General features: G+C 31.9%; 1 protein-coding gene across 17 annotated transcripts in view; it reads left to right on the top strand.

The window, feature by feature from the left end:
• The first annotated feature begins 1,085 nt into the window (after positions 1–1,085).
• LOC125056031 (NUAK family SNF1-like kinase 1) overlaps positions 1,086–14,715 on the top strand; it is a 30,633-nt gene continuing 17,003 nt past the window's right edge. For 5 of the 17 annotated variants that reach the window (XM_047658861.1, XM_047658860.1, XM_047658858.1 and 2 more), the window contains exons 1-3: positions 1,088–1,346; positions 10,714–10,819; positions 14,488–14,687. In XM_047658861.1, the coding sequence (XP_047514817.1) occupies positions 10,719–10,819; positions 14,488–14,687 (301 nt within the window). In that variant the 5' untranslated portion in view covers positions 1,088–1,346; positions 10,714–10,718. Of the gene's footprint in view, positions 1,347–10,710; positions 10,820–14,487; positions 14,688–14,715 lie in introns of all 17 variants that reach the window. The other 12 variants (XR_007117982.1, XM_047658857.1, XM_047658856.1 and 9 more) reach the window with 5 other exon arrangements.

The raw sequence follows: 14,715 nt of genomic DNA, 5'->3' as shown, positions 1-14,715 counted from the left end.
AAATGATTAGAACCTTTTATTACATTGTTTATTTGTATATGTTATGTGTTTCATTTATCTAATATGTTATTATGCACAGCTGACCACTTTGATATTTGTTGTATAATATGTAGATTATGTTAAAAGTATTTCTACAATTACGTTTAGTAAATAGTTATGTAATAATAATATGGAATGGAAAAGATCCTACTATTAGGGGTGTTTTAGTCTTGAAGTTTTAACTAGGCGTTTAAACTAAGTTCGCACTGCAGTGAGACCGAAACTAATATAAGTTTTGTTTATAAAGATAGGTGCTTGAAAACAAAAGTGCAGTATATTGAAGTCATATATTAACAGTAGGGCGTCAGCGTCGCGGTTTGCATCATTGCACAAGCACTTTCTCCGATCGTTAACAAGAGGCGCAAATGAATGTGACGCATCTATTACGTAGGTATTGGTCATTCAGATTGTTGTCTTTAACCAAAAATTTAAAAGCAATAATCATTTATAACCCCTTTTTGGAGTCGTGTTCTTGTTCTGTGATACAGTTCCTGGTCGTATAGAAGTTTATTAGAACTTCGGCAGAAATACTTTCTTAGTAGCTTATTATAAAATGAATGCATAAAGTTTATTTCCAATAAGATCTTAAATAACGACTACGTAAATCGTTAGTTAAGATGTCATATTTCTTAATAAATTTCACAGAAATCTACAACGAATCGAATTGCTTTAAGGGCTATGTATGAATTCCAAGCACAAGATTTGATTGTGATTTTTTTGTTTAATCAGGTTTTCAGCCTAATCCGTTTCCTGCTCTATAATTATACTCTTTGAGTCCTAGGTATATTTTTATATTAAGGACTTGATTTCACTTATTTAGTTTCTTATTAGATAAATAAAAAAATATCATATAAAATATAATATTTGGTTAGCTACTTAATATACTGCCACCTACATATAATAAATTGTGTACAATGTACATTCTGGTTTGCGTTTATTATTTCAAGCGCCCTCTATTAGCACAGTGTGACTCGAACCATATTTATGTAGATGGCACTAGTATCCATTATACTGACACATCTTTTTAATTTCTAAAAATAACACCAGAGTTCGTATGTAGCGCTATATTTAGTTTTTAGAATTTAGATATTTGACAAAAAAGATGGCAGCGAGTGTCGACGGCTGTCCATCGGATTTAATGTGAAAATGGCGCATTATGTGATATTTTCACAAAATTTATTAATAATAAGTGAAATATTGTGTAGTGTTTCTATGTGATAGTGAATTTTACATTATTGACAGTGATACTGGTGTGTAAATTGGAGAACTCTCTGCTTTCTTAGGATATTGGATTACACAAAAAAAAGGTATTTAATCCTCCTACGCTAAAAATATTCCTTGTAGATGTATTATTTCTCATATATTTCATTAAATTTAAAATATCCTTGCTGAAAATGGAAGTAGATTTCAAAATCGCACTTTCGTTTACTTTTAGTCAGAAAATCTTAAAGGTTGGTGAACTTTTCGTACCTTGCGATTAGGCATGGTACAGTACCCATCATTATTTTCTCGAAGTGTAACCTTAGTTTCATGACATCAGCACTAGCATAGTGTAACTAGAACAACTGCTTTTAAGTAAAATTGTAGAGTATTGAATACTGATTCATCTAACCATATTAATCAGTACAAAATCTGTGGAGAAAAAAGGTTATACAATCTATTTAATTATTTTCCTTGTTACTCATACTTAAAGGATTTAATTTTTAATATTCATAATATGTTTTGAAGTTGGTACTATTTTTATTTTGATAATTAAAAACTTGATTTTACTTTGTCTATCTAAAATCAATACCTATGATATACCAGTACAATTAAATCATTTATATGCTAAATTTTAGTAAATGGATACCAGTTAGTTATTATTTTACACAAATTTTATGATAGGAATCTTATAAAATAGATAACAAACTGAAGTTACCTCAAAACAATCACTGACCTTGAATATAAGCTTATGTATGTTAATTCTAAATATAACAGGAACAATTGGTCTTTTCAGTTTTTGCATATTTTCATAATTATTCAAATTGTGAAGAATGAAATAAAATATATATATATATATAATAAATATTTTTTTACTAGTAAATCTAGGTTTATAAATAGATTAATATTTTAATTAGTTATACTTTTATTTAGTTAGTCATTCACAAAGCTTGAATGTTTTTTATTTGATAAAAAACATTCAAGATTATGGATAAAATTCTTTATAAATTTAAACTTATTAGAAAACCCATAACTTCTAAGACATTTTTATTATTACTATTTTTTATAAGTATTATTACTTTACTGCAGGTTCTAAGGATTAGGACAGACATTTCAAATGAAATCTAATAAATTTAATTGAAGATAAAATATAATGATAAGTGTCATCAGACTGGTTCTTGGCAAAGTGCTTTATGTCTGTCATCTCAAGAGTATGTTTGCTGACAATTATTATGATAGGGAAATTGTTTTAAACAATTAACTGAAATATTAATGACTATAACATTCATATTATTTGCATGACAAATGTTCACTGTTAATCTACTTACCAGACAATGGTAGTATCTCACAGTATATACATACATTTTGGGAGATTTTATAAAATAGGCTAACAATTATCGTGGTTCAATGAATATGCTAAATATAATAATGGGACCAAAATGAACATTATTATGATGATTGGTTTAAAAATTGTAAACATATCTCCAAACTACCATCTCACTGATTGAATAGTTTATACTCCACATGTCAGATGTTGTTGAGCTAGTTTGTTAGTTTGTTATAATGCTCTCCAATCTGAGCAGCCGGCATTAGGTTAATGTGCCACCATGTGATGGCTACTCACAGTGTTTCTTTCTTTGTACAAAATTTAAACTCATATATTGAAGATAAACATTGTGACAAAACTTGAATGTCTAAGCACGAGTCGGTACAATATTCTATAAATCATTTTTTACAGTTTGTCTAAACATAAATGGACACAGAACAAAGTTTTGGTATAAACTTAATTTTCAAACATTGAGTTGACCTGCTTTTAGTTAAAGTTATGCAAAGCAAGATGAAGAAGGATTTTTTTGGATCTTTTAAGAAAAATTATACATGAATCGACTGTAGTGGTACAATGTACAAACATTTTCATTAAATATGAACTTGTTGATCTGGCCTGTTTCCAATGTATGCAGAATCGTCACGGGATTGATAAAATGGAATTCAATACACCCAATATTGTTGTAATTTGATTTTTTTTGGCCAAATTCTGTACCTTTATTACCATTTGTATTTTTAATACACAGCAAAGAAATATAAGAACTCTCGATAGTGTAATGATTTACGCTTAAGCTTTTGAGTCAGCGGCATGGAATTATGTACTCTATTTTTGTTACATCCATCGGCCCATGTTGTAGACTCTTGCCAAATTATAAACTTTTATGACAAAACATGCATACCTAAACGTAATGTAAGTTAAATTATGCGTGACCACTCGGCTGTGTCTGTTAATCGTGTGTTAATAACAAAAAACATTCACTTTTATTAAATATAACGCCGCCGTAGACATGTAATAGTATATAATATATATTTATAATACGAGTTTTTATAAAATATATTTAATAATCTTTGCGGGTAAACAAATCGTTTTTAGGTACCCACTACCCAGTAGTATCTGTAAGCCATCGACAATAAATTAATTATATAGGAGGATTTATGTAGAAGGTATAGTAGGCGAAGTAAGTGCGAATAGTTGATCGAGGTTATTCAACTGGTGACTAGACAAAAATAGCGCGATCACTAGCGGCATCTCGCGCACCTCTGATGACGCTTCACAGACCACTTGTGCTTCCGGGATGCGACCTCACTCACTGACCTGGTGATTTACGTATTCACCTACATTCCAAACAGTTACACGTTGCTTAAATATTCCCTATAATAATAATGTTAAACGGCGAACACGAAATCCATTCTAAGGTCTGGTAGAATCCAATTTCGCATATCCATATTAAAATTTAACGACCCATTGTATCAGTTCGTGATGTCACCCTGATGGATACCCTGATTTATGTTTTGCATTTTCGACGTTACGGCGGCGTTGCGGCTGTGGCAGTGTTTGGTGGATATTTATAGCGGCGCCGAGACGCCGGCCTCACGATGCCGCATGTTAATTGGCTACTTGCTCCGCATTTTTCTGGACGTGACCGTTCATGCAACGCCAATGCCATCAGCTAGCCCAATAAACATTGACGCCCTTACCACGTAACGTAGGTGCGCTTTAAAGACCATTTTATTCTAACTGATCTATAAGCTTTAGCCAAAGTAGGCAAAAATTTTATTTTGTTGAGTACTTTTGGTACTTCGTGACCTTGCCTTAATTGTTCATGCATAATATCAGTCATTCCGATATTATAACAGGGAAAACACAGAATATAATAATGATATTCTACATTAAACAGAAAACATTTTATGTAAAATCTAATGCGTGGTTTACCAACCGTCCTAGTTACGCTTTAAAACATTTCGTTTTATTACCGATGCTATACTTGGAAGACAACCGACATTGTATATGTATTTCTATGATCGTTTTATTTCTTTAATAGGAACTCAGTCCGGTGTCCTGTGGACTTAGCGTGAAAATAAAATCAAGAAAATTAAAAAGCGTGCTTTGAACTAAACGTTAGCACAAACATGCATCGTTCGAATGAAATACGTGTGTAAACTATACAAACTGTATGGAGAGTCAATGCGTTGTAGCCAAAACTGAAATATTTGTGTTGAATAATTGACGACAACTTTCGTAAAGTTTGTGAAGCCGGAAGCTTCAAATTATGTTAAGATGTGTTTTATTCATTACGTTGGGTTTGTTCTATTTCTTCTTGGATAAAAATTGTTCGCACTGAGTGCTTGTTACTAGTGAAGTACTTCATAAAGGGGCTTCAGGTTTTGTAAAACTATTTTAAAGTGTTCTAAAACTTTAAAGAGACCGAAGACGGAAATAGCAGTGTTGAAGAAAAAAATAATTGTATAATTCATGACGCCTCCACTGTGACACGGTTTAAAAATGGTTGTTGTATTTATAAAAGCATACTTGTAAACGAGTGGATGGAAGGATTATTGTTTACATAACAATTTTTATTTCATACCTAAAAATATTTCTATTATAATTTTGTTTGTCATTTGATTTTATAATGCTGTCGGTAATTCTAAAAGGTATATTTTTTTACATGATTCTAGTATGTTCTTTTAATTAGATATACAAACGGTATATATATATATATATATGTATGTAGTTTGTAGTATGACTTTGCTCCCTTTAGTTATAATTTTCATTATATTATATATAAATATTATTAACTTAATGGTTTTAGAAATTTCAAATTTCATTTGAAAATATGTATTTTATATAATGTTTATGTCAATGCATAATCATGGATTGACGCACTTGAGATTTATCTTAATACTAGTAGCCACTTTTCCAATTCACACTTCACAGTAAGATGTAATTATTAACGTATCTTCCGTATCAATCTTTTTCGATGCCGAAAATAATTCAGATAAAAAATATCAATCAAAAATGTCAATTGTTGAATGTATCTTAAAATTAGCTGAGTTTGTTAGTATTATGCTTGGGGCATGAATATGATATTAAATTCATCCAATAATAGAATTTAATGCATGGTCACGGCTAGGGACTGACGTTTGTATCATGTAAGGAAAGATATAAAATATGTAAAATACTTTTTTGAAATTTATACAAGTCTATTTATAGAAACACATTTATTAAGTTATTAAACATTATTCTTAGTACAACTAATTTAATCAGTTGAGCGAAAAGTTCTGATGACGTAGAGTTGCCCAATTGATTTATCACCCATATATGTTTTTTTTAATAAAGAAGAGCCGATAACACAAAATTTGCACTGAGGTGTGTAGTTAGACAAATAAAAATGTTATGAAACTATGTTTCAGCTAAACACATACATTTTAAGAGTGAAATTTATTTATAATTGTTGTTTTCCACTTGATAATGACGACGATGTCTCTATTATTATGTATCATGTGTAAAGTAGTCCGTTCCGGTTCCGCACTATTTTAATGGACACTTACCACGCGCGGACTGAATTGTGCCCAACATAATGTAAACAACACCGATAGCTAATTTAAATCCGTAAAGGCCGATTTACATTATCTTAGTGTTTAGGAGAGTGCTTTAGGATAGTACTTTAGTTGAAACATGTAAACGCTACTATAATGTAAATCGGCCTTTAGTAAAATCTTTAGGAGAGTGCATAAGTGCCGTGAACCGCGTGCGTGTAGATGGCTAAATGGTCGGAAGATACAACTATCAAATTTGTGTCAGAATATGTTGTTCACGAATGTTTGTGGAACGTTAAAAACAATTTATACAAAAACAAACAGGCAAGGCATTCGGCATACACTGCCTTAAAAGAAGCTATTTTGTTTATTATTTATATTTAGTTTATTTATTTCGAATAAAATCTCGTCTTCTATTTGTTCCATAACTACAGTTATAGAGCAAGATCCCAGGGCCGCCAGACGTCACGTATTTTCTGACGGATGAAATGTGGACGATTGGGTAGTGTTAGTATGTACTATGATCGTATGCCTACCTGCTAGCTTGGTCAAACGGCCAATTTCCAGGTATCAGGTAATCAAGGTACACAAAAACATTACTTACTTCACGTAAATTCTCATGGCTGATTTTTATATATGTTTTCGAGTGTATAGTTAAAAATAAATTGTCAATACTCCCAGACACTTTCCGTCGGCCATATTGCTTAACAGACGCTTTAAGGGTCTCAAAATAATTAGTCAACTTCACGTAAATTCTGACGCTCCATTTTTATATATGTTCATCCCACAACTATTTTAAAAGCTTTGACAAGAAGACAGACCGATCCAAGGGGCCAATCATCCCCTAAACTAAATTTTAATATCTCTATGAGTGGGAGAGCATTATCTACGCGCATGAGACTGAGTGAGACCGACTGCGCTGTTAAAGCCATGAAGTTTACTTGAACAGATATTTTATAATTTTTAGAACTTTTGTTGACAAGTAAATTATAGCAACAAAAATAAGAAAAAAATTGACACATAATAAATAATACTTAAGTTAGCCGACATTTTTTTTTTTTCAATTTATTAATTAGAACTAAAAAATATTTTTTTAAAATACCACTTATATTTAAATAGCAGCAATTTTTTTAATTAATTATTTATTGGAAATTTGGAAACAAAGTGGAAAAATATTAATTCTTCAATATTTCTTAACAGTGGCTTTTAATCTTCATTATCATCATCAACAAATATCAATCTTGAAATTGAATATCTAAATCGTGATCGTCATCATCAGCATTATCCTTATTTTCTTCCTCTGTAAAAAACAAGTTAAACAATGAAGGTCTGAAAAAACTAAAAAGATACAAATAATATGAGAAACGAAAATAATTTACCTGATTGTTCTTCCAGCGACTCACTGACAAAACCCGGTAATTGATCTCCATCGAACTAATGAAAATCATATTTACCATCTTGTAGTGTCCAGCCATTGTTTTCGGGGTTGAAAATATTTATCATCTTCATACTTGCATTGTTCCAAAGCTAGCCCGTCGAAACTGTTGCCAAAGCTCACTTTTACAAGGTGGTAAGTTACTGGCATCGAAGTTTCTTAAATTCTTTCGATTGAATTCTTCATTTATATCAGATACCATGTATGTAAATGATAAACAACTGTAGTCTGGCAGCATCTACATCAATTATTCCAGGAACGTTGTAAACATCACAGATAAATTTTTGTATTATGTTGAATACACGTTCTTCTTCATCTACATCACCAACAAAATCCAACGTACCAAAACGGTGAAATGCTTGTTGGTACTCTTCATTTTTCTTCAAAATATTAAACGGCTTTTGCTTGCCCTTTTTGAATAATAATAATTTTTCAAGTAATTTTCATGGCTTTAACAGCGCAGTCGGTCTCACTCAGTCTCATGCGCGTAGATAATGCTCTCGCGCTCCCACTCATAGAAATATTAAAATTTAGTTTAGGGGATGATTGGCCCCTTGGATCGGTCTGTCTTCTTGTCAAAGCTTTTAAAATAGTTGTGGGATGAACATATATAAAAATGGAGCGTCAGAATTTACGTGAAGTTGACTAATTATTTTGAGACCCTTAAAGCGTCTGTTAAGCAATATGGCCGACGGAAAGTGTCTGGGAGTATTGACAATTTATTTTTAACTATACACTCGAAAACATATATAAAAATCAGCCATGAGAATTTACGTGAAGTAAGTAATGTTTTTGTGTACCTTGATTACCTGATACCTGGAAATTGGCCGTTTGACCAAGCTAGCAGGTAGGCATACGATCATAGTACATACTAACACTACCCAATCGTCCACATTTCATCCGTCAGAAAATACGTGACGTCTGGCGGCCCTGGGATCTTGGACCATTAGTATTTTGCGTAGAATAGAGCGTATTTGACGACGTCGTTGCGCGTTCATTGTGGCGCTGTAATGATACTCTACTGGAAGAAATGTAAACGTTCACACGCAACGCACTAAAGCACTAAAGTACTTGCCTTTCAAGTTGTACTAAAATACTCTCCTAAACACTAAGATAATGTAAATCGGCCTTAAGACTGAACCAAATTTTAGTTTGATTGAAGTAGAATACAGGTACTTAGTAATTAGCCTAAGTAAGTTACAAAAATAATCACTCCAGGAATGAACTTAATAATTGGCAGGATTGAATATTTAATAACAATAATTAGAAACAGATAGTACTTCTCTTCTGTGAAAATACTAATAAATTGTATAATTTACTAGATATTTAATTACATTTCATTACGCTATATTAGTTTTAATAATAATTAAAATAATCAACTTACTATGTTTTTTTTCATTTTCTTACACGTGAAGTCGAACTTCAAAAGTTTTTTTTGGCATCGATTGTTTTTTTAAATTTGAAGCTTCATGTTTGATTTATCTTTTGTTCCATGCGATGTTTCTATGTTAATTGTAATGCCTCGTTTTAAGGCGAGTGGGCGGTGGTGTACGACTGTCTCGAACTCATCTGTTCTATTTCAGCGACACGTATTTCCACAGCTCTAAGCTCTTACATATTATTACCAATTATTTTTCATTTTTAAAACTTAATAATATAGTAAAATATGCATTTGCGACATTCTGTTCGACGTTTAACTATTTATGAAATACCTAGTTAACTTTCACGTTACTTTAGCAATTTTGTAAAGTTTCTTAGCGATCAGTTCAATTATTCTTTATTTACTATACTATAGATAAGAAATAAAATAGTTAGTGCATTTTTTTGTTTCAAACTAGCATTTCAATCTTCCCAAAGTAGTGTTAAATTCGAATTTGATTGCAGTACGAGACGTTTATTAATAAAACTTAATAACTGTAATGATATATTATATATCTATTATCATGTGTTAGCAGTAAGTAGTTCAGTTTAGTACTTCTAAAATATATAACAAAAATAGGAATATTAACAATTTCAAAGAGTGGTCTTAATAAATTAAATTAGTTGGTGTCCCTGTGGGCAGTAATCTAATTGACATAAGCGAAAGCTCGTTTGCACCTTTAAATAAAAATATAGTGATGGTTTTCATGTTTATTAAAATGTATATATGAAAAGAACCAAGGCTGTGAAATCCCTTATTTTCATGAAGTGAGCAAGGCTTTTGAATCTTCATTTTAAAGTCTTGTGTCGACAAGTTTGAAGCGAGAAAAGCTAGCGCAGAACAACAGGGGTCTATTCTTAAAGTGTTTTAAACTAATTACATATTTGCTAACTCTTATATGTAGTACGTTTTGTGTGTATCCTTTAGCCTCAATACTAAAAGAAACTATGCATAGTTTTCCCACACATAGCTTTTGTGAATTAAATTCTGTTCTTGTCCAATTTCTCAATTCTCTAAAGCTGAATCCAACTAAAGCAATTAGGGGTTTTTTGATTTATAATCGATTTACATGTGGTGTTTTGAAATAGCTTGCTTCCATATTCATAATATAGTTTTTGAGGAAAATAAAATGACAGAAATAAGAAACCTTGATTTTAATTGGTCAAAGTGTTTCTTAGAAGTGCAGTAACGATTTCTCGGTATTGTTCAGAATTACCGAAAAGTTTGCATCATTGAGAAAGTGAGCTTACGCGGCGAGTATTTTTGTCAACGTTAGCTCGTGGGCGTTGTCAGGATATTTTGTTCACTTTTTATGACTTATAATTTTGAAACCCGTAGAAAATAAAATTTGTTTGCTTGGATGTTTTACGTACTACTACTAAATATATATTTGTTAGTATAGCATATTATCAAGCTGCTATGTTTGCTAATAGTGTTAAAATATTTAATTTGATATCTTTAAATCAATATGACTATCCTAATATTATAATGAGTTTGTTTGTAGTAATCACTGAAAGCGTAGTCCACCTCATCTCTGGTCACTATTAAATGACTTAGGCCATAGTAACATATTTTATTGTAATAATAAATGGGTTTTACTGTTTACACGCAATCAATGTACATTTTGGTTACCGTGTCTAGCTCGCATTTTATACATTCCACTACTTCAACGAGTAAACAGATGTGTAGAATTATAGTGTTGTGTATAAATACTTAATATAGTGTATAATTTATTAATGTGATTTATTGATTCCAGACAAAATGGTGGTGGGCGAGAATAAACGTACGGCCAACATAATGGACGGCATTGAGAACACCGGCGACGTCAGGCTGCACGACCATCGGCTACGATTGAAACAGAGGTAAATACACCAATTTCACACAAAGGGAAAAAAGAGTTTAATAGAGCAGTGTTGGCCTAGTGGATTCAGCGTGCGACTCTCATCCCTGAGGTCGTCAGTACTATCCCCGGTTGTGCACCAATGGACTTTCCGTCTATGGGGAAGGAAAACCGGTTTGCGTTAGACCCAAAAAGTCCTTGGCGTGTGTCAGGCACAGGAGGCTGATCACCTACTTACCTATTAGTATGGCTAAAGATCATGTAACAGATTTAGAAATCTGAGACCCAGACCTAAAATGGGTTGTAGCACCACTGTTTCATATTTTTTTTAATAGAGTTTGAAAAGAATAAAAGTGTTTTCAACTTGTCTGGTCTGAAACTACACTATATTAGTGCTAAGACTCGACTATAAATCTTACCCAAGCTGTAATGACTAGGCAATTGTTCTGATATATATTAATAAGACTAAAAAGTACCAAGATCTTATTTACTATGTAGGTTTTAGTTTTTATTCGCTTTTAAATTAATTAGATACATCCTTTACCTTTTTATGTTTTGAAAGAACAATGTTTGTAATCTAATAACAGCCATCTGCTGTAGTCGTAGTCGTAGTTATTTTATAAGTACAATCAACTTTCGACGCCGGCAATGACTGAGAAATCCTTGATTCGAATAAGGCCGCTCTCGATATGTCTCACTACTTTTTTGCTCAAATCTACCAGATAGACAAAACCTTCTAGTGAACTTATAGCTTCTGTTTTCTTTCTCTTTTCAACGGATTCTTTGACCTTAAATAAATATTATGACTTAAATTATATTTCAAAATAAACCCAAGTCACGTTACTTTCTGGATAAAAGTATAAAATTAACTAACCTTTTAACTTATAGATGTAATAAATAATCTTATCTCAATGCCTTACGCAGTGATTGGAAGGCTTCAACCTCAAAGGCCTTATCAAAGACTTATTAGCTATTTTATTATACGCTCATACATGGCAAGTGGATTACGTGTACTTACATTAAATTAATATAATTAATGCGTAATAATGTTGTAGTCTGTCTTCTATATAAGTACGTCTAATATAAAGTTCGTATGTTTTATTTAATGAGAGGAGTAGTGTACGGTTCCTGGGTCATCGGGGTGCTTTAAATAATAGAGGATTTTAGTTTTACTCAATATTAACCACTGGCGTACAATAATAGAATATAAGCGAAATAATGAAATGTTAATTGCTATGTAACGAATGAATGCAATGTAACAGTCGAAGAGAGTGCCTACGTCTGGCTATACTCTCGGGGCGTAACTCCGACGATTTAGGAAATCGTCACGTTTATAAAACTAAGAAGTGGCTGAGGCTGAGTGGGCAAAATGTACAGCCTTGTCTCGTATAAGTAGATAAACTTACAATTTTGCAATGTTGCATTATGGTTTAGGACAAATTAGCAATTACGAATAGATATTTAAAATTACTGAAATAACTATGCCTTTTTTGTGTCTGACCAATGTCAGTCAATGAATAATTAAGATAGTATTTAAACAATTGAAGTACTTGTATCAATAGTAACAGGTGCGTGTTTTCTGAGTTTTAGGAATTAGTAAACGTCAAAAATGTTGAGCAAGATTTTGTCGGTAATTACTTTGTCAAACTCATAGAAGTACAGTTACCGTACGGGGTTATTTTCGATGCGCTTAACAGTAATAAGGATTGGGTTGAAAGTATGTAATATTGAATATGCTGTTGTAAGGCGCAGCCGGTGACCGCATTTTGGGCTATAGATTTATGCTCCTACGCTCAGCTCTTCGGAACTATGTGGGTGTAAAGGTTGTTGGTGACGTCACGTTTTATTGATGTTTGATTTTAATAGCAATTTCTGTTATTATCGTAATCTGTTTGGTAAAGGGTTATTACTTTATCAAAATATAGTTTGGACATTTATTCAATTTGATTCCGTTGCAAATAATTCAAGTCATACTTGATATGGGATAAATTGATATACATAGATTTTAAAACTCGTATTGTTGTAACTCGTATATAGTTGTATCTAGTTTAGATTTTCATTCGTGGCCTTGACGGTTGGACGGTGTCCAGTGAAAGCAATCGGTATTTCAAGGTAGAAAAATTAAAAGATGTTTGTGTCTTTATTAGTTCGTATTGTTCAATTGTAAAAGAGTGTGTTTATGATAAATCTATTGTGTATAGAAGCATTATTGAAACGTGACATGTATGGACCAATTGTTATAAAAAAATTAATCGTGTATTTGTCAAAACTATACTTTTTACCCATGTGCTTAAATGATATACTAATTCATGAAAGTATTCCGGTATGAGATGATATAATGATTAAAATATGAACTCAATTGAATAACTTTCGAAGTAACAAGAAAGTAAGAATATCTAAGGGAACTTTTAAGAATGGGATTGGTTTATAATTTTAACCTATGATCCAGATTTTTATTACTTGTGTTCAAATGATGTATGTCAGTCGAAAGAGGGTACTATCGAACGTTCAATTTGTTCAACAATTGGAAGGCTTTACCAGCCCTAACGACAGGTTTGTGCCGTTTCGTCGTTAGTTGAAGAGATAAAATATTCAATAAATGTAAAAATACGATACTTATGAATTTTAAAATAAATGACGACATGTCGCGTTACAAAAGGTCATTGTGCTCATAATGTTTATTGTTGTGGCTTGTTTGTGAACATCAAAAAATATTCACCAACAGCTATTGTTAAATAAATATAACAATAACGAAGATACATTGCACTCCTAAATTTTTACGTAATATAATTAACAGTAGAATTTAAGGACGGTTAAACAAAATGTTTGATTAAACTCTAATCCCCCAACAGGTAGAATTTTAAACTTAAATAGTTAACTTTTTAATTGGTTCATCAAGGAACTCATTTATATTCAGCTCTACCCCTACTTTATCGTTGTATATCTTGGGTTGGATAGTGTACAAGAACATTTGATTGATATTAAATAAAACGCTAAATTTTTTGAAAATTGACTAATATTAACTAATTACTCACTCGAGATGAGATACATAAAACAGTTTTCTAGCGAAGAAAGGCATTTTCAATCGAAGTAATATAATACAGTCGACTCTTGATAAATTGAAAAATCAAAATTGCGGTCCCATGAGAAAAAACTCGATAAATTGAATAAAATCATTGTTAATTGATCACCGCGGTAATTTTAAGTTGAAGCAATAGTATAAGTTGAAGTCCGGGCTTCCCTACTCTCTATAATTTTAAGCGTTTCATGTACACTGTCGATTGTTTTTTTTAAATTATTTGGACAACGATATACTGAAAAAAAAATTACGTGCAAGAAGCATAAATAATAACATCGAAATAAAAATTTGTGAATATTCTTAATCGTCTTTAATTTTTAAAACATAATAATAATATAGAAATATTAAATCACGAATTTTAATCAAACTCCTGTTTACTTGAGTTATTTAAACACTTTTTATTTTGAACTCTCGGTAATTTGGATCTCTGGTCTCTTGAGTTTCAAATTATGGAAAGTCGACTGAACACACAATGTGTGTTTTCTCCCATTTCAAAATTGACTTATAGATAAGTCGTGTTGCCAAAGATATTCTTCTTTCTACATATCGTTACTATTGATTTCACGGTTCCTATTCAGATACATAGTGATTCTACGTCGTTCACGTTTCAGATTCGACATAGTAAGAAAACTAGGCCAAGGCACATACGGGAAAGTCCAATTAGGTATAAACAAGAAGACTGGACAGGAAGTGGCGATCAAGACGATAAAGAAATGCAAGATCGAGACCGAAGCGGACTTGGTGCGAATTCGACGGGAGGTGCAGATTATGTCATCGGTCAGACATCCCAATATTGTACACATTTATGAAGGTACGGAGTTTTCTTTTGGTTTTAGGTC

This window comes from Pieris napi, chromosome 14, assembly GCF_905475465.1.
Source record: "Pieris napi chromosome 14, ilPieNapi1.2, whole genome shotgun sequence".
Taxonomy (NCBI): Eukaryota; Metazoa; Arthropoda; class Insecta; order Lepidoptera; family Pieridae; genus Pieris; species Pieris napi.
This window is presented reverse-complemented; position numbering and strand designations above follow the sequence as displayed.